The sequence below is a fragment of the Petromyzon marinus genome, chromosome 11 (assembly GCF_048934315.1).
Source record: "Petromyzon marinus isolate PM22_M1 ecotype Great Lakes invasive population chromosome 11, UKy_Petmar_22M1.pri1.0, whole genome shotgun sequence".
NCBI classification, from domain to species: domain Eukaryota; kingdom Metazoa; phylum Chordata; class Hyperoartia; order Petromyzontiformes; family Petromyzontidae; genus Petromyzon; species Petromyzon marinus.
Window position 1 is genome coordinate 4,576,414 of NC_133677.1, and position 19,895 is coordinate 4,596,308.

General features: G+C 50.7%; 1 protein-coding gene across 19 annotated transcripts in view; it reads right to left on the reverse strand.

Annotated features, from left to right (window-relative positions):
• The window catches only part of LOC116941316 (transcription factor COE3), a 146,162-nt gene that overhangs the window by 48,360 nt on the left and 77,907 nt on the right, over positions 1-19,895 (reverse strand). For 13 of the 19 annotated variants that reach the window (XM_032952248.2, XM_032952256.2, XM_032952253.2 and 10 more), the window contains exons 7-10: positions 12,659-12,740; positions 9,283-9,400; positions 5,990-6,123; positions 3,908-4,034 (exon numbers count right to left, since the gene is read on the reverse strand). In XM_032952248.2, the coding sequence (XP_032808139.1) occupies positions 3,908-4,034; positions 5,990-6,123; positions 9,283-9,400; positions 12,659-12,740 (461 nt within the window). The remainder of the gene's footprint in view (positions 1-3,907; positions 4,035-5,989; positions 6,124-9,282; positions 9,401-12,658; positions 12,741-19,895) is intronic. The other 6 variants (XM_032952249.2, XM_032952257.2, XM_032952252.2 and 3 more) reach the window with 1 other exon arrangement.

Here is a 19,895-nt window from a genome sequence, read left to right on the forward strand (position 1 = left end):
CTCGAGCACGTGAAAGTGACGTCACAAGCAACGCGAGCCGGGGTTAACGACAGTTCCAAAGAGTGTCCCCCTGTCACGCAGCAGGCGGGCGGGCGGGCCGTGGGACTGGCCTTGCATCTTACCCTCGCAACCAAACACGTCACCGCTGGCGACGAGCGATCTCCGTTCATCCTTAACTGTGTTGCGTAACGGTCCACCTTAGGTGGCGAGCAAAACGGTGCGTTGACCAAATGCGGCGGCGTTGACGCTGTTCGGGTATCTCAATTGTTCGATGACCTCGCGCCAATGCAATTTGTCCCAATTGATTTAATTTCAAAAGTACAAATTTCACAAATGACCTAAATATTTAATTCCTCCTCCCGCCCTGCTGCTTTACGTAAGTTCACACCGAGACCTACGATATATCAGGTGTGAATGAACGGAAAAAAATATAAAATAAAATGTCTCGCTAACAAGCTGAGCGTTACTGAGGACACCGTTCCCAATTTACCCCCCGCGGTCACTCTGGCTATGGAGCCCAGTGGGAGACACATGGCGGGTGGCGCTGGTTTTCATTGTGCTTGATTTGATTAGCGTCCCTGGACCTGCACGGCCCGACTCAGCGAGGTGTATTTGTAAGATGCATCCTCGCCAAAGCAGGATCGCACGAATTTAATGATTTTAACCCCTTAGTGGCTCACGGCTGAAATGTATTCCCCCCCCCCACCTGCCCACCAACCCCCACATACAAGCCAACCACCCACAATCAACTGCAAGCCGGGAAGATGACATCCCTAGGTATGATTGCGCTTTGCAAGCTGTCCCATGCTCTTGGGAAGACCGAGCGAGTGCTTTTCGTCGACTGCGTTGGCCAGGGCATTGAGACAGGGTGAGCGGCGGTGGTGGTGGTGGTGGTGTTTGTGGTGTATGTGTATGTGCGCAGCGTAAGGAATAAATACGAATGCTTTATACCCGCCAGATATAATTATATCATCTCCGAGCCACTCATGAATATCAGGAGCGCCGTGCATGTGAGCGCACTTTAAGGATATATTGTAGCTCCCTGACAATTCATTTCGCATTCTGAAGAATTTATTATCGTCGGGTTCTTTTTTATTCCCTCCCTCTATCTCTCTCTCTCTCTCTCAACAAGTTCGGCGGCACGCTTGTGCCACAAACGCTTCAACACGTGATTTGACGGCAACACGATCTGTCAAGAACGGGGGCAGAGTGAATAACGCGCCGCGGAGATCAAACGGCGAATGATTCACGCGCACTTGTCTCATCGCGGCAAGTGATGTCGCGATATTTCTAAGGAGGGCCTCTGAGCCTCCGCGTCGCCAAAGCACAGCAACGCTCGCCCTGGCAGCCGTGTGCTGTAACCCGGCAACCAAGCCGCCGGGTCACATGACTTGAGAAGCGGGATTATTCTCTCGCGGCTGCACCACCGCCGCGGACAGAGCCACCGGTATGGTTTCATTATTTCATTTCTCATCCGCCACGTACTGTCCGGGGGGGCCTCGTCGGGATGGATCCCGCGGGGCGCGCCGAGCAGCCCGCGCCGATCGTCTCGCGCCAACGCGCCGGGCTCGACGTGCGCTTCGCGTGGCGCCGTGACCTTCACCCTGACCTGTTGACCTTCCAGACCTAATCTCTGCTAGGGACTCTTTGCCCTCCACCATCCACTGCCCCCCCCCCCAAACCCCTCCCAGCCCACAGCCAGCGCAACCAGTTTGCCCCCCCCCCACCCCCCACCCCCCACCCCTCTCTGCCGCCCGCCCATGGCAAATTCTGGGCAAAAACCTGACCCCTTCTATTCTTCGGGTAACTCGAAGACGAAACTCACAGAGGCAATGTTACGCTTTACACAACCCCACGCGCTTCACAAAGAGCAGCATTATAAATGTTGTACACAAAAGGTGGCCTTCTCTCGGAAGCGAGCAACGAGAAGAAAGGTACGCCCGTGTATCGGATCGTGTGTTGTGTGCAAGCGGCTAACGAGAAAATAAAACTGCTAACGCTTTTTGAAGAGCAAAAACCAATGAGCCTTTTACACATTTGTTACCAAACTATCAACCCCTCTGCCACGCAAACAAGCCTTTGCTTAACGGAAGCACCGTGCGGGGCAATTGCATGGTCATATCATCCAGGCACGCTGCGTTTACCGTGCTCGCGATTGCGAGACCTCAATTTGTTTCTGCGGGAACACCAGTTAAGTAGCGGGGCAGCGGACCCCACCGCGTGCATTCGTGGATACCCCCCCCCTTCCCCCCCCCCCCCCAAAGCTAATGACGCCAAAATTACAGTAATTATCTGCGCCACCGGAAAGCCTCCCTCCCACCATTCGCAGCTTCTCCAAACCCCGGGCAGTGGGGCCACGGAGTGAACCCCGGCTTGTTTGTTTGGATTGAGATTTTACAAATGTGCCCGCGCCAGTGACTTTGAACTCGTGGGCGATCCGGCTTTGATAGCGATCGGCTCATCTAACATTCCCTTTGATAGCCATCGGCTGTCAGTGGCGGCACGCACGTGAGAGAGAGAGGGAGAGCGCGCTCGCTCGCACGTTCGCAGATAATGGGGCCCGGGGCTCGGGGCTGGCAGCGCGATCCGCTCGGCACACCCCTCCCACCAGGTCTGTGCTCAGGTGCTGACGACTCGACGCTCGCTTAGCTGCCAAAAAATGCGCCGGGCTCCGCTGCATGATTTCCCTCTTGGTGTTGTTTGTTGTCGTTGATGTTCTTTTCTAATTTTAGAATTATGTACGGCTCAGACGCCGATGGCACACAATGGAATATACACTTGAATTGTCACAGGCTTCCATAAACGAGACCACTTCGCCGCCCAATATTCCATTCCCTCCGATGGTTCCCTAACGAATCTGGGATGAAGTTCAAGATCGCGCTCGCTGTTTTCAAGAACCTCCCGGGATTCGTGTCTTGTCTGCCCCGTCCCTCTCATCTCACTCTACTCCCCGCTACGCACTCTCCACTCGAGTAACCCAGGCTTTGTGTCGAAGCCCCCAGTCAACATTTGCTCAGTGGGATGTTGGTCACTCCTCTCCTGCTCCCACAGTTTAGAACTCTCTTCCCCCAGCCACCTGTGCTGTTCGCTCCATGACTCTGCTCAAGACTTCCCTTCCTTTTTCCTCTGCCCGCGACTCGCTCTTTTTTTTTACAATAAACGTGCGTAATGATCTGCATGGTGTCTTGAGATGTTGTCACAATTCCGATGCCGTATGAATCACAATTGTATTCTATTGCAATGTCAGTCCATGGCTCGTATCAAAGATCGCACAGGTTTTGAAAAAATCACGTTACCTAATATCCTTGAAAGCCTCTAAGGATTGCCGCGTATGAATTCTACACACACCCACGCTTACGTAATGTATGTAGATATGCGTATAAGTGAGGGTAAGCAGGTCATTGTCTGTATAAATGTTTGAGCATCGCTCATTCCAATATATTGCAGTGTTGGGGACAGGTATCATGAGAACGGCTCGGTTTAGCCGACAGAGCTGTGGGCATTGGCAACAAAGCCTAGGGACCCCCTGTGCGGGCACGTGTGCTTGCGGAGCGATGGTGCATCGGTTAGCGCTCTGCGCTACAAACCTAGCGACCCGAGTACGATTCACCGCTCACGGCCAATAATGGGAGTGAACGTCTGAACCGATCCTGGGCCTCCTCTAAAGCAACTCAGTACCTGGGGCGATGTGTAAACATCAGCATTGTGGAGGCGAAGGTGGCCGGAACGTGGTGTATTGGCCACACCGCGCACCCCCCCCCCCCTCCTCGTGTGACGTTCCGGTCTTAATAGCTGCTCGCTAACAGCACTTGCTCCAACATTCTTTTGACGGCTATACGGGGGGGGGGGGGGGGGGCTCTTCGTGTCTGCCGTGCACACGGAGCGCGCGTCTCAGCAGCCCCCTTACCGGTGTAGACGAAGCGTCCCGGTGCTCCCTTGCAGAACTGCTTGGACTTGTAGGAGAGGGTGACCTCCACCACTCCGGGGATGTGGCGGGGAGGTGTCTGCACCCTGATGGCATGGGGTGTGATCAGCTGCGGGCGGAGGATAGTGGGGAGGGAGGGACGATGGGGGGGCAGGGGGGTATCGGAGAGGGGAGGCGTTGTGGGGTGTTAGGTAACGCAGAGATAAAACAGCGCATTGCATTATTTCTCGTCTTGTCTGTCTACCAACGCCCTTACGGCCTCTCCTTCCGCCACGCTGTCGCGGCTCGCAATCGGGCTCGGGGGATCGAGCGAGCTGCCCTCGACGAGCGACGCCGAGTCTCGTGCTGTGCACAGCTCTTTGGCGAGGGAGGGACGAACTGAACGCTGGCGGCCGAAGGGATTTCGCGAACGCTTCCCGTCCGGCGTTCATGCGGCGGTGGTGTCTCTTGAGTGAAGTTTCAGAATTGGAATTCCGAATCTTTGTTTCGACTGGCGGAATGCGGCGAGCTGTATGAATCTCTTTTTCACAGACGTCCAGTACGTTACTAACACAGTCAGAGACCGCTACTCTCACAAACGAGGCTATGGTTTTACTATTATTATTTAACGATAAATTATTATAATAATTATCATCAGCCATGATCAGTCCACTGCTGGATCAGTCCACTCAAAGCCACGGTTCCGTTTTGTAACATCCACCCAGCCACCTGCGCTGCAGCCGATTTCATCGCTCCATCTCCACGGTGGCCTGCCCATACTATTATCAGTAAGCGGCAATGTCACTTACCATCTTCGGTTGAGATACTCGGCCAAAATGGGACAATCATTTATCTCGCGTTTTTTTTGTGTGTGTGAGCGCATATACCTGGGGGTGCCGGATTCAGGCGTGCACGCGCACAGTCAGTGGCATTTGTTGCTTTTCCAGTCAGCCGCTGTGACGACTTCTCCGAAAGGAAAAAAAAGAGGGGCGAGGTGACCCTTGACCTCTTGGATTTGGCTGTCTGCACACGACTGCCCCCCCCCCGAGTCGTCCCCCCCCCCCCCCGCGTCTCCCTCTCTCCACCCAGTGCCACGTTGTTGTGGCCGGGGAAGAGAGGGGGGGTGGGTGGATGGGGAGCATTCGAATTTGGAAGTTTTGGTGTCAAGGTGACGGTATTGACCGTGGGCCGCGGTGATACGCGAAATGCGGATGGAGGACGTCTGCCCGTTGCCTCGCACGGCCGGCCGCTCGCTCAGTCATCATCAATCACCGCGCTTCGGCCGCGACGCTAGGCCAGAGCAGAGCCACCCCCCCCCCCACCCACCCCTCACCAACCCCCACCAAGGCATTCACCCACGCCAACGCCGCACCCCCGTCGTCTCCAAACCTAACCCCTCTCGCCTATTTCCAGCGCTCGCCAACACCCTTAAGGTGGCGATGGATTTGCAGTGGTCGTATCGGGCTGCGACGCATCTATCAAATAAACGCGTCGAGATCAATTTGATGATTAAATAGAAGGAGAACGGAGACGAACTTGCGCTAGCTCTCCGTGCCTGGGCAGAACGAGTTTAACGATGCTTCGATTTGGCAGTTAAAATTGATTCCTAAGGTCGCAATACATGCATCCAAATTGTCTGTGAGCATTTTTTTTATTCTTAGGGTATACACGTTATGTAATTGGTTCACGTGAACCCTGCGGTTCCATTGACTCCAATACGACGTACAGGACATGATTGAGGAACCGAGGGGAAAGAAGAGGGAATGTGCCCGAGTGGACGTCAACCAGGGAGATGGAGTGATCAGATCAGCTCATGGGCAGGAGATTGCAAAACCGTGACGGATGGTGACACCATGTGGAGGCCTACATCCAGTAAAATTGATCATGGCTATTGATGATGTTCATTATAATGACGATGGGCCATGCAGCTTCGATATTCACCAAAGTATAAAAACAAATATATGCATTCTCCACTCTAAACGCGATCCCGAAATGTGCCAATGGAATCACAGTGTGGCAGAAATGTAACGTGATTGTCTGACGGCGGCGTGTCAGCTGAACTCCGTAAGCCCGGGGCTATTGTACCTCACTCCACACGAGCATGGTTCCGAAGACGACCTGCAGCCCGTCGAAAAAGTTGTCACCGATGATGATGACTGTGGCACCCCCGGTTGTCCATCCTTCACTGGGGCTGATAGCTTTGATGCACGGCGTAGCTGCTTGCACAGAGAGAGCGAGGGAGCGTTGTAAGCATGTTGGCAAAGTATTTGTTTATTTACCTCCACCTAATATTCACACCTTGTCGCAGATAAAAAAAACGTGGCCCAGTTCTGTCAATAGTTTTCCTGGGATTATCAACAACCGTGAAACTGGACACATTTAAATTGCTGTCACTGCGGTTGACTGATCATTTGATGAACATCTGACAGGATTCAAATACATTTAAAACAATCTAATTATTACTGTTTTTCATAATTGAGTATACCTTTAAAAAAGACGTGTTCATCCGTGACAATCTCACGGTAGATTAAATGTACACATTAATCACCGCCTGGCTTCTTGGGTTAGATTCCGGCGTGCCTACCAACCTATGTGATGGCCTCAGCAGATACAGAGTGGTTTGTGATATGATTGGCAAAAAAACTAACTCTCTCCCTCCAATCTCTCAGAAAAAGAGTTTAATGTGTCACGCATTAGAGAACCAACAGTGACGAAATAGCTCAACGGTGAAGCCATCGAACATTTATGGTATTGGGCTTTCCAGTGTGTTTTTTCAGGCCACGCTGCGTATCGTTCGCAGCGAAGTCCGACGTTTCGCTCCACGTGCTGAGAGCTTCTTCATCTGCATAGGAAAACCTGCACTAAACCTACCTCGTATAATTTTCTCCTACATATGTTTATATATATATGTTTATATGTCTTGTGACCCTCCCCCGCCCCGTAAAAAAATGTTTTCAAACAGAGCATTTTCAGGAAGGAATGCCCACCAAAAGGCAACTGTTGGAGACCGCCCGTACAATGATTTACTTTGTTCTGATGTGAAGGGGGTGGGTTAAAGAATTGTTCCCTACTGTTGACATAAGTGCAGGAGTCCTTTTTAAGTCTTCTGTTTTTTTGTTTTGTCGAAGGGAACTCCACCCTCCCTGTTACAATAACACAACACGCTTCCTGTGCGCGGACGGACAATGATGGAAACAGTCACACGCACCGGGCACGCACGTGTTGGAATGCGCGCAAGTCAAAATCCGCCCAGAGGGGGCAGAACGTAGGTGCCGTGCGAGCGAGCAATGCAAGGACGCATTCAAAACGGCTTCGAAATGCAATGCAGCGCATGGTGGAGGTGCATGTACGCGTCTCAAAGAATAACCGTATAATTATTATTTATATTTTATTATTTCAGGAATTGAAAGGGCACATCAAACGCAAACTTTAGATGTATATATATATATCCTCCCCCCCCCCCCCCCCAGTTATGCCCTTGACGTTAAGTCATTAAATGAAGCGCCACTTCTGGACGATGAGGGAGCCGGGCAGAAAATGGCCTGCAGAAGTGGCTATTGGAGAGCTACATCTGAGATGGCCACAAGTGACTTCTAATATCGACACTAGGGGCGCTGCGCATTTTCGAATGTCCTGCTACAGGGCAACGTTCAACACTTGGCAGTGGAAGTTTTACTTCTCAAAGCTGGAAAATTATCATGTCTAAGTGGAAAAAAACAATTTAGATGATAGTCAACATGTAAATGTTGCGAGAGATGCAGAGAAGATATATGAGCTTGTTACGTTGCTTAAAAAAAACACAAATCTCAACACATCGGCAATCACGCAGTGGTCTTCAAATGACAAATGTATGATAGGTGACGTTTCGAGCAATAGCCCTTCTTCAGAGCACGTAAATGGTTTATCAATGTTTTACGTGCCATAAAGACGGGCCATTGCCCAATTTAGTTGCCTATTCTACTAATATATGTTTCCTTTTAAGCCAGCGTTGTTGGCGAACGCTTCGAGTCTTAACGTCAATTGTGTTTGTGCACTCTTCCGTCATGTTTATGAGCTTGTGCATATTAGGATTCGAGTTTGAGCTGATACTCGATCTACCCATATATATTTTATTCGATGATTCAGCCCCCCCCCCCCTTGAGCAACTTGAGGCCTTAAGCCTTTTCTTTGGCTTCTTCTGCCTAGCAGCGGCACCACTGTGCACGAATGCTGCATTTGACCGGAGAATACAGTTCAGTTGAAAGGGCTTAACAGACAAGCACAAGGCTCTTACTGCTTGATCGCGGACACATTGACACAAATGCTGTACGCTATACATGATGCACTGCAGCAATTTGACAGAGTGCGTATATAATCATCCAACATTGAGTCTTGAGACAACTGGAAAATGAGTGATTTTATTTTTTTCTCAAAACTGTTTGTGAAAATATATTAAAGATATATTAAAAAAAAAATGTAATTATACAGGATAAATATCTTGGCCTAATTATAATATAGCTGTAATGTTTATATTGATGTCGAGAAAACTGTTTTCATTGATCAAATAAAATCCTTATTGATGTTGATGCGTGCCATAATGACAACTCTTGTCATTAACTCCTTGAAAATTAAAGGCAATTGAATAAAATTACGAACGCAGACTACAAATAGGTTTGCATGCAAACCCTTTATTTGTCCTAACAATGCGCATGTGGTACAAATGTACACATGGATGAGATCCTCATTGATTTAAATTCCACAAATGGACAAACGGTAATTGATGCGCGCATTCTAACCGATGGCAATCACATGGACAATTGCCTTCTACTTAACCAGTAAGAGTTCATAACAAAGTGGAGAGTTCAATAGGACGTTCTTCCCACCAGAGGAGGAGTGGGGTGGAGGGCGGCTATATGGTGGTCGTGTTGCTGTGCAGTGCTTAATGATTAATACAGCAATACCCCGGTTAACGTTGGGGATGCGTTCCTGAACGCTGGGACAACGAATATCGAAACGAGTGTTTTTTTTCTTCCCCCAAATAACCAATATATCGTACGTAAATAATCGAATGTATTCGACAGTACCGTACAATTGTTTACGCGCGATGCAAAGTCATTCGTGATTAGGGTAAGTGGGCCTTAACTGGTAAAACATTTTTTTAGTTTATTTGTGGAGGCAAAGGCCGAGGCGACGGATACGAGAACGGATGGATGATGCTTTCAGCGACGCAAGTGTGGGTTGAGGCGACGCAACTCAGGCAGCGGTTAGACACTCATTAATCTGGGCATCGCTGTACAAGAGAAGGCGTCACGAAGTGGGGGCGGGGGTGGGGATGGCTGAGTGTGGAGATAGAGAAGCCATCCGCACGCAGGAACAACGCGCTGCAGAGCATAACACACCTTCCGAGGGGTCGAGTCTCCGGGCACGCCGCCCGTGCTTGGAGTTGTTGTGCACGAACATGTTGTCTGACACCGCGAGCACGTGGCCGTCCACGTTGACGGTCGTGGAGATGACGACCTGGTGGCAGGCGGGGGCGGAGGTTGTTACCGTGGATGGGGGGGGAGGGGGGTGACACACACACTCAACACGAGTCAATTCGTGTTGAATGTGTGTCTCGGTGAATGCATAATGTGTGGGCATGTTAAAGGTAAGTGTCGCAGTGTTACTGGGCTTCCGTGTATCGTACGAAAATAAGGACATTTTGTACAGACCGTTAATGTTTCATATTGACGGGACTTACCCTTCTGAGTACCTTTTGTAAGTGTGTGTTATTTTTTTTAACTGCGGTGTGTATGTGTGTTGGGCAGTGGTTCGCACACTGCACAAGGAACCCAGTAACCTGATTTTTAATCCCCGAACACAGCTGACATCAGTAGCGAGCGAACCTGTCCTGGACCTCTCCCCAGTCGACTCAGTAATTAATGAGAAACTGGCGTGGTGTGTAAATTTCAGCATTGGGTGCACAAATAAAGGGTGGTATGATTCTGACCACACCAAACCCTTCATGTGACACGATCACCTTAATAGGTGCTCGCTCACAAAACTTGCAAACCCCAAACCGTTTATTACGTTACATGGGGGGCATCGTTGTGCACGTGTGTGTGTGTGCATGTTGGGAGCAAAAGACCCGCTGACTTGCACACTGCTTCAATATCCCCCAGCAATCTGGGTTCAAGGCCTGGTCACACACAAAACCATTGGCATTTGGTATATGACCCTGGTGTGGGTCTTAGGTCAAGTCTGTCTCAAATGAATACCTGGTGATGTAGTTGTATCGACGTCAGCAATAGGGAAACAAAGGCGAGAGGTGATGTGCTGGGCACATCACTCCCCCGTGTGTCATACAGGCTTTGATGGGGCCTCGCTAACAGCACTTGCACGTGCGTGTGTATGTGTGCGTGTCTTTGGCGAGCAGCAGTAGCAGTGTGGTTAGCACGTTATATGTTTGTTGAACTTCTTTCGCACCGTACGTAGCCAACCGTGCTACTCGGATGTGCAGGGGAAGGACGACAAACTAAACACAGAAAGCAATTCTAAAGAAATTGGTTTTAAACTTGAATTTAAACGTGCATAGCTCCAGTGGCTTCCTAATATCGGAATGAAGAGCGTTCCAGACGGCCGCAGAAGAAGCGCATCTGAAAACGACCTGGGTTCAATTGCAAGCCATGGATAACAGCAGTGCAACGTGGTATTGACTTGTTCTAGGACTCCCCTACGCCTTAAATGAGTACTCGGTGGTCGGGTGTGATGTCGAGCACACCGCCAGCTCATGCTCCGGTCCAGCCTGAGTCGGCGCTCGCTAGCGGCGCTACTTCCCAGGCAATCAACAAGGCTGTGTGTTGTAAAACTGATGAAGGCTTTCGCGCTGAAGAGTGAAGCTGAAGTGCTCTTGCCAAATAGCAATTTTTTTGACAGCCCGGCACTATTTGTTCTAACAAATCAGCCTGACTGCTGATGAGACCCAGAATTTCGAAACCGGCCCCAAAGTTTGCTCTCTTAAACAAATGCTGCCTGGATAATATTGGTATGAGAGGCAAGAAGGTGAAAAAAAAACCGGTTCCGAGTTTGCTCGCCCTAAACAAATACCCGCCGGATAGCATCGGAGAGGGAGGAAACGGGCACATTGGCCGATGGACCGAAATCAAAATGGCAAAAAAAAATTGATCTTGGAGTAGACGAATGGAATTTTGTTTTTTTGTTGATTTGGCGTTGCCGCGCGGATACCGCAAAATGAGCTCGCCGCGTGCCCTGCCCCGTTGAAGACTATACGAAGACACGTGCACAGACACATCTTACTCATAATCATCGCCTTTGTGACGAGGCCACGACGTTTAATCCACGTTTCTTGCGGAATGGCGGTTGCACGCCCGCTTGCTCGCTCGCTCCTCGGTCTCTCTCTCTCTCAGCGAGCTGATTAAACCCTCATTATCTGGTGGCGGCACTCGCCCGCTAAGCCCGCCCCGCTCTTCTGCGCTGATTGATCTAGCGATAGGTCGAGCGGCTAATTAACTTAATTAAAGCGGGGCCCGGCTTGAGGACGACGCCGCAAAGGCGACAGGGCGACATTTTTCGCAGCTTTAATATGGACTTTAATGGGAACTAATTGCTCTTGCTTCAAGTCTGGTATCCTTGCGTGTAATGGGTCTGTTTGAAGGTGTGCGTGAGTGTGTGTGGGTGCTGTGTTTTGATTTTCGGGCTGTCGTATTTTTTGTACAAGGCTGTTAAACAACAACAACAAAAAAATACCGCGCTCTTGGCTGCCCTCGGAAAATGTTTGTTGTTTGCCCCATTCGCGCGTAATAATTTATATTAGCGCGCAGCTTCTTTATCAATTTGTCTTCGCTGCGCGCATGATACTCATATTACGTGTTGCCACATATTCGCAGAGCCCCGGCAATAGATACTATCTATTATTGTAATAACATTGTAATGACAACACCTGCAGAGAGGCCGTGCGGTAGTTAGCACATTGCGCCGGGAACCCGGCGCAGCTGAGTTGGATACCCTACCACGGTTGGCACCGGCGGATCCGACCATGCTTCATCACGTTGGTCATAACGGGTTGTTGTTAAAGGCTGGTGCCCAGAACTGGTTCAAATATCACTCACCACTGATGTTAGCCGTGGCCAGCAATCAAACGCGGATCACGGAATTCACAGTGCGGTTCCCTAACCCCCCGCGCCACCACTTGGCCCCTCACCACAGTGTGCGTATCGCATCAATTGAGCCTGAACCTGAATCCTCTCTGTGTCCACGTGCGTAACTTCGTGTCCCGTGGCTGTACTGGGCGCCAGCTGCCCTCAATGTTCGGAAGCGACTGCGAGCGACGCAACTTGAAAACTCGTTTCTTTCTAACCACTTTTTTTTTCATCTTCAGTCTGTTGTCCTTCCCCACGCGCACGCACGCACGCGCACAGCGACACAAGCGGCGTTCAATCCGTAGCTCTGGGGGCCCCGCGGGCAGCATCGCGATGGAGCGCCCCCCCCACCCCCCACCCGTGAAGCTGATGCGCGTGATTGTTTCGCTCCGTGCACACGGCATGAATTGCGGCCTCCTCGCCGTCGTTGCACTGTCTCTTGTTACGTGTGGCTGTTGGCAGGGGTGTTGGCTCTGGCACCGATAGCGCTGTCGGTCGCAATCAATGATGCGATTTTTTTTTTTGCCGCTATCGATGTGTGTTGTTGCTGGTGCCAAACGGCTGGCGTCGCTGGCGGTGGCCGCCGTTCGTGTGCGTCGGGGGTTGCCATTCGCGCGCTCCGATCATTCACCCTTACCTGGAACCGCCTCATGTCTCGTGGGTTCCCGGCGTTTTTCAAACAGTTCTGATTGCACTTGAGGAAGAACTTGAGAAAAAACCTGAAGCGTACGAGAAGCAAAAAAAAAAACACACGAAAAAGAAACACGTGTTATGTTTTTTTTTTTAGCACTTTGCCAGAATCACGTCCAGAATACAAGCAACACGTTGCCTCCATTGCAAGGTTTATGCTGAAAACATTGAAGTATTTCATAGCTAGAAGGCCCCAGCCAGTGCTGTTTGAAAGCAACCTACGTGCATACTTTCAGCCTCACTAGCAGTCCTTAACCCAATCCTCGTATAGCCGGAAGAGACACCACAATAACAAAATATGATCCCACTCTAACCTGGGTGCTAATAGGAAAACTTAAATGTACCCAGACTGGAGCCTCCAACTCCCCGTAGCACATTGAGTTTCTGCATCCCTTCACCTTTCCCCGAGGCAGACCAACTTATTTCTATTTTTTTTTAAAGCTGTAAATTTCAGACAAGACCATTCTGATTTTACGAGTTGAACTCTGATGACTTTCTGAGTCCGCAACCACTTCCTGTTTTCCAACATTCCTCAGTAACATTAAAACAACAACAACAACAGCAACAAACATCAAACAACAGAGAACAAAACTTCCGGCAGAGCCTCCCGTCTGCAGAAGCCGTACATTTTTTCGTTTTAAATCCGTCGGCGGCGGGTTTTGCACGTCGCTTATTCGCCCAAAAAAAATCGTTCCCCTCCCCACCGATTTCTGGCATCCGCTAATGCACTTATTTCTGTAGAGCACACATCCCAGCCACTGCCTCCTGAGAGCTGAGATCTAAAATTACGGAGCGGGGTGGGGGGGGGGGTGTTTGGGGAGGGGGGGGGGGTGAGAGCGGCCAACCATTAAAAAAAATTAGCTCATGACTTTGTTAGCCAAGCTGCGACTTTGCCACGGGGGGATTCGCTTGTTTAACCCCCGACACCTGTGAGTTATCGAGAAAGCGAGGACAGATCGCCGGCCACTAATGGACATTCCTATTTTTGCTATTTTCGGGAGCCCGAGCGCCCGTGTGGTTTTTTTCTCTCTCTCTTCTTCCTCCTCCTTCTGCACGTCACGACGACGGAGAATCTTTGGTGGCGTCAAGATGCCTCGAGTCGCCTTTTTGGCTACGTTGCAACGGTTCCGTGGTGGGGTAGCATGGCGTCGGCTCCGTTCTTCCGCCTTGCCAACAGCGGAGCAGTAACTCGCCATGTTCGCCACGAACACTGCCTTCGGACAGAACCGTGTAGCAGTAGTAGTAGCAGCACGTGGGTTCATGGGACTGTCCATCGTACTTCTTGTGAGAAGAGAGGCTTACAATTTTAGAAGTGGACGAATGCTAATCAGCTCGACGTTTTCCTGCTAGAAGGGCGGTGTTAATTACCAACGTATTTATTTACGTATCTGTGGCTTGCGTATCGCTGCCCAATGTGGAGGCTTAATTAATTATTTACTGAATTGGCTTGGCTTATGCACAATTAGCCCCGCAGACTATCTCTGAATAGTTATTGGATCAAGTTCACTGCGTGCATAAAGGCGTCTGAACACTGGTCTGGCGGCAGCGAGGGGTGTTCACGGATAATCCGCTCAGACTGCCAGGAACTACGAATGCCAATCTCCAAATGTCCCATTAGCTCATTGTGGGGCGTAATTATTATTATAATAATAATCATCATCAGTAATATAGATTCACAATTCAGCGTTCTATGCAACAATCAAGAATATTCCGTATTAAAAAACTAAGTAAAATAAATGTTTGAACCATCTGCTGAATTGCAGGAAAAGAATTAATAAAAAAATGTTGTTCCAAACACTGTGTGTGCGTATGTCTTGTGCGATTTATATATGGCTGGTGCATGAGTAAATTGCAACGTTTTGAGATGATCGTATTAGTGGGCGATGATATTTGTGTTCCTGGCCCTTTAAACATCATCCCAGGATGTGTGCACTGGGACTAGGCAGTGTGCACGTAATAAGAGAAGCCGGAATGACATTTACACATTTAGCTCTTCGTTAAGCGATCACAGGTGGCAGTTTAGCTTTGAAGGAACGGCGTGAAAAAAATCAGTTCCCTATAAATAAAACTCAATTCTCGTATTCCTGGTTAAGGTGATTTTGGAACGGTGGTGGAACGTGCGCTGTTTGTCCCAGATGTCTTCTGCTGCGGTTGCGTAGCAAAAGCTGTGGTGCGATGCGCCACTTTAATCGATAAGCCTGCGAAACAACTGGATTCGACGTGAGCGAAACCTTAGCCCCTTGCCTCACACGCTGCACTCTGAAATTGTGTTATTTGCATCAGAACCACACCAAGATTCACGGAGGGAGAAGCTCCAGGTGTCGGAAGCACCGTTCCCTCCCATACGCTGAAGCGCCGCGTGCGTCCTAGAGTTTATTTTTTACAACGATCATGAGCCTGCCCAAGGAGGCCACGCTGAACTGAGAGTGCAAAAATATTGTCTTAAATCGCACGATGTATTTAGATAGCGTGGCACAAGCTTTTAAATTATTTTATTTCTTTCTCTCTCTCTCTCTCGCTTCTGTTGCAAACGATCACGATTCTGTGCGCCGCGCGGCGCGCGCGCTCGCGAGCACACAATAAAGGGTGAAAGATTGCCGTTTGAGTTTACATACGCGTCCAGGCATCGCGGCCTGAAGAGTGCACATTTAGCGATTGTTCTGCCTTCCCGAGGGCTCATAAATTGTGGCTCTCGGTGTCCGCCGTTTCCGCATTCCCTGCTCCCTCCGCATTGTGAGCTCCCGCGTGCGCGCATCTTCGCGGCTCCGCCCACGAGCAGATTGAAACACTCGCCCCTCGCGACTACAATCGCTATTGTCCGAGCCCGTCCCCCCACGGGCGGCCGTTTGGCCACCGTATAAATTTAGGCCCATTGAATGCGGGTGACAATAACGCTGACAGATGGAGGGCCCCCCCACCCCCCCAGCGCCACCGCCGACGCATGCTGCTGCTGCGTCCGGCAGCAGGGACCGCGCCGTGCCGAGATTTGAATGGGAGGTGGCGGTTAGCGGGCAACGTGGAGAGGGTACGTGACGTGATGCTCGGTGTACTGCAACGATCATCGTCGCGATGATGATCGTCGTGATCATCGGCGTCATCGTCATTTACGATATCACGACGGTCGACGGTATCGTCAACAATCTCGTCGTCATTAATATGACCACGATTGTTATCATCATCATCATCAGTATCGTCGATCAATACATTTCCGTGACAAACTGGGTCGAGATTAAATCACGATATATCAACATTTCCCTTTTAGGACGGAGCACGTCCAACTGACAGGGCATGTCATCAGTCGTAAATAAAGATCCACCATACTTAGCTTACGTATGTAAAAGAAAACACACACACACATCTGTGATGTATGCGGTTACATGAGATACCTCAGTGGATTCTTCCTTGGCTATTTAAAGAATACAATCCGTCAATGATAAATGAAGTTGGTCAATATTTTTTTAGAATGGTTATTTAGAAAAATGTGAACTAAACTAGCACTAGCTTTATTTTGAAGCCTCTACAAATACAATATTCACGGCCCTTATGACAATTCACTTATGGATGCAGGCCTCTCTCTGCCATGTCAGTCAAATGACAATGATTCACCACACTGGTCAGCTAGGGTTGTTGAAGGCGGTCGACCCAGGATCACTCGCCAACGGTGTTAGCCAGGGCTGGTGAATTTAACTGAGTTTGGTAGATTCATAGCAGAGTGTTCTAACCCCTTGCACCACTACCACCACCGCCCCACACCGTAGCCATAACAATAATAGCCATCGTACAATGAACATGAGCGCAAAGCAATCGACCGCTTCTGAAAGCGAAGAGCGCCGGGGTCTCCGCTCGCTCGTTTCACTGCCCCGTTGGCCAGACGCTTGAACTCGTCCTCGTGTACGCACCGCTGCTGTGCGCGCATGAGCGCATGCTTGCCCCGCGACGCTCCGCGCAAAACGCGCACGAATCGCCACGATCCTACACCGGTTTGCACATACGGCGCTGCGCCGCCGCTTCCGCTCGCCCGTCCCCGTGTTCCCTCCGAAGAAATCTGTCTCCTCGCATCGCCGTACCGCGACCTGGCGTCGGCACGCGCGGTGCGCCCCTTCTCCCGAGGACAAAAAATCCGCTGTCCCTCCTCCCTCTCGTCTTAATTCCCTCCTCTTCGTCCCTGATAAAAGTTGCATGCGCTCTGACCACGCGCATTTATTATACATGGACGTAAAGGGGATGCAAATCGGGCAGAAGCGGCACGCGTCACGGGAGAGCGCACGACGCGAAACATCCACAGCCCCCCCCGCCCCTTCTCCTGTCCCCCCCCCCCATGCCTCGCCCTTCAGAGCGGCACTGTCTCGTCGGCGAGCCGGCGAGGAGCGCCTCCTCGCTGGTGGCAGTGGTGGCAAAGCAAACAGCGGTGCAGTTGATGCCGCGCGGAGTTGTAGCCGCGGTGGGGGAGTGCGCTGCTCGGTTTTGGTAGCCCGTCAAGAGCGTTGGGAAACACGCGGAGTCAGATAATGGTTTGGTTTCCATCTATCGGGGTTTGACCGGGACAGCCCACTCGGGTGGCAGCAGGAATTGATCCGTACCGAGATCTCGCACCGGTGTTGTGTTGAACTTTATATATATGGGCTTAGTCTTTGGACAAGGTGACAGCCCCTCATTGGCAACGTTCACACGGTCCTCCCTGTTAAAAATGCTACCCTCATTGCGTCAACGATAACTCTGTGCGTGAGCGAGCCAATGCCAAACCTCTTCGGAGACCAAACGTTTTTTTAGCGACGTCCCGGTCAAATATTGCAAATCCTATTAGGCAGATGTCAGTCATTCCGCGTTTAACAAATCATTGATTACATTTAATGCGTAAGTTCGCGAGGCACCGCGAATAGTACGGCTTTATGCAATCATACGTCTATCCAATGGTCGTCTAGATTATTCGCCGTCTTTAATAACTGTACGTTTAATGTGAGGGACACTCGGCAGTAATTATGAATCATTTACAGCCGTTAAGCAATCCAATATTGGATGAATGCCTCCCCATGCAATATCGGTCATGGGGGGGGTGTATGTTTGACCATACTTCACCGCACGGGCTGATGAAGGGTGGGGGGGGGCGTTCAGATATCGCTCGCCGCTGATAGTAGCCCTTGACCGGGGAATCGAACTGGGGTCGGCGGGTTTCACGAGAGTGCAGTGATTCATGATGAGGGAACGTGACTCGGTGGTGAGGGCGTGGGGGGGGGGTGAGCGAGAGAGAATGGGGAGCAGGGCGCGAGTGCACGGGGGACGGGAGAGGCCCTGCGACGGAGCTCTGCCCATTAATAATGCAGGGCAATCGAGAGAGATTACACGACCTCGCGTAAATCCGAATTAATATTTCATCGGCGCGGGGGGTAGCGGCTCGAATCGACTCCGCGACATTTGAAACATGAATCAAACAGCGCCGTTGCATGCGATTATGAGCCGCCGGCTCGACGTCGCGAGCTCTCCTTGCCGTCACCGTTCGTTTTTTTTATTTTCGTGTTCAAGAACAATAACAACAACGACGACCAAAGATGTGCGCGGCGGTTTCCGTCGGGCCCCCCGTATGCGTGACAAGATTATCGTGGACGAACGTTCACGCGGAGGCGTCGAGTTTCATGATCTCAGGGCGCCGACTTGAAAGAGTGCATTTGTTAAGTGCTGTCTGATAATTTAAACATCGTTGTTGTTGCGTGGTTTGTTTCTATTCATTAGATTGTGCTATGAATAATGATCAACGCTATCTTGCTCATTATATGCGCATGTAAAATCGGGACTGAGAAATGCCAATTTGAGCGATGTTCTGAATGGGCCAGAAAGTTGGAACATTGCACCAATATGGTCCTTGCTTACAAACGGGAAAATCTGAAAACGTTCCAATTTGGTAATTGGCCTGGAGGTTGATTAGTTTTGCTCACATTTCAGGGTCAGCTTAAAGCTATGCATCGATTTTAAGTCGCGTGATGAACACGAAAACATATATAGCCCCCGAAAATCAGTGAAATAAGTCATTTGCCATGTGTAAAGTCAATAAAAAAAGCCTGCTGATGACTCCGAAGAAGCAGCAATCCTGTTGTTCTTCTGCTACCACGAGGGTGTGTGCAGTGTGTACGCAAGACGGGGAGGGGTCATCCTGACATGCTAAGCATGCTGGGATTCCTTCACGTTTTTTTGTTCTATTTCCCCAATGAAAATACACTTTTTGCACGTACAATCCGCTCCCTATCGCACCCGCCGCGATTAGCACGGTTGGCTACGTACGGTGCAAAATAAGTTCGACGTACCTCGCGTACACTGCCGGCGAACGTTCGAACGCGCCCTCGCTCAGCGGGGTAAAGCAAGGGAGACGCGCGCGGACGGACCGGCCATTTCAGTGGCTCGCTACCGACGAGCGTAACGCGAACGCTGCCCTATCATCCGGCAGCATGTGGCATGCGGCTCGCCCGCTTCAGAACGACGTCCTTCATTAAGGACGTCGTTCTGAAGCGTTTTCCTGAACCGCGAGGGGGGTGGTGCAGGGGGGAGGGGGGGGAGCAGCGAATTCACGGCGAAGACGTGCCAACAGCCGTCGTGACGACGACGAGGAGGATAAAAATAAAAAACGCGTCCCACCATCGTTTGGGAGAAACAGAGTCCGCTTCCCTAACCCCCTTCATCGCGCTCCGCTTAAGACATGCCCTACATGGCGCTTCGCTTCAATATTTAATAGGGCGCGACTTGTGTTCTTTTTCTCTCTCTCTCTCCCGTCTTGCTATTCGCGCTGACAGACTTTCCCGGCCGGAGCAGTTGGAGGAGGAGCAGGGGGGGGGGAAGTGCTGAGTAATCGATTTCACTCGGAGGAGGGAAAAACAGGAGAATGGGGGGCTTGGGGGGGGGGGGGTGCGGTTCGGTTCGTCGCAAATCAGCCACCAAGGCTGTTCTCCCTGCGTAAATCAGGGCAAGGTCGCCGTGCCGATGTTTTCTCAGCAAACAGGAAAAAGAATCGTGGCTTTGGAAGGCGGCTTGGAAAAGAAGTTTGGCCAAAAAAACACGAGAATCTGAAGGGGGGCGGTAGAGGGGGTGGGGGGCAACTCGGGCTTGAGAGGTGGGGGGCGGAGTGGAATAGGGAACAGGGCGGGGGGGGGGGGTCGAGTTTGTGGACTGCGGAGGGCGACTTTGGGCGGAAAGGTTTC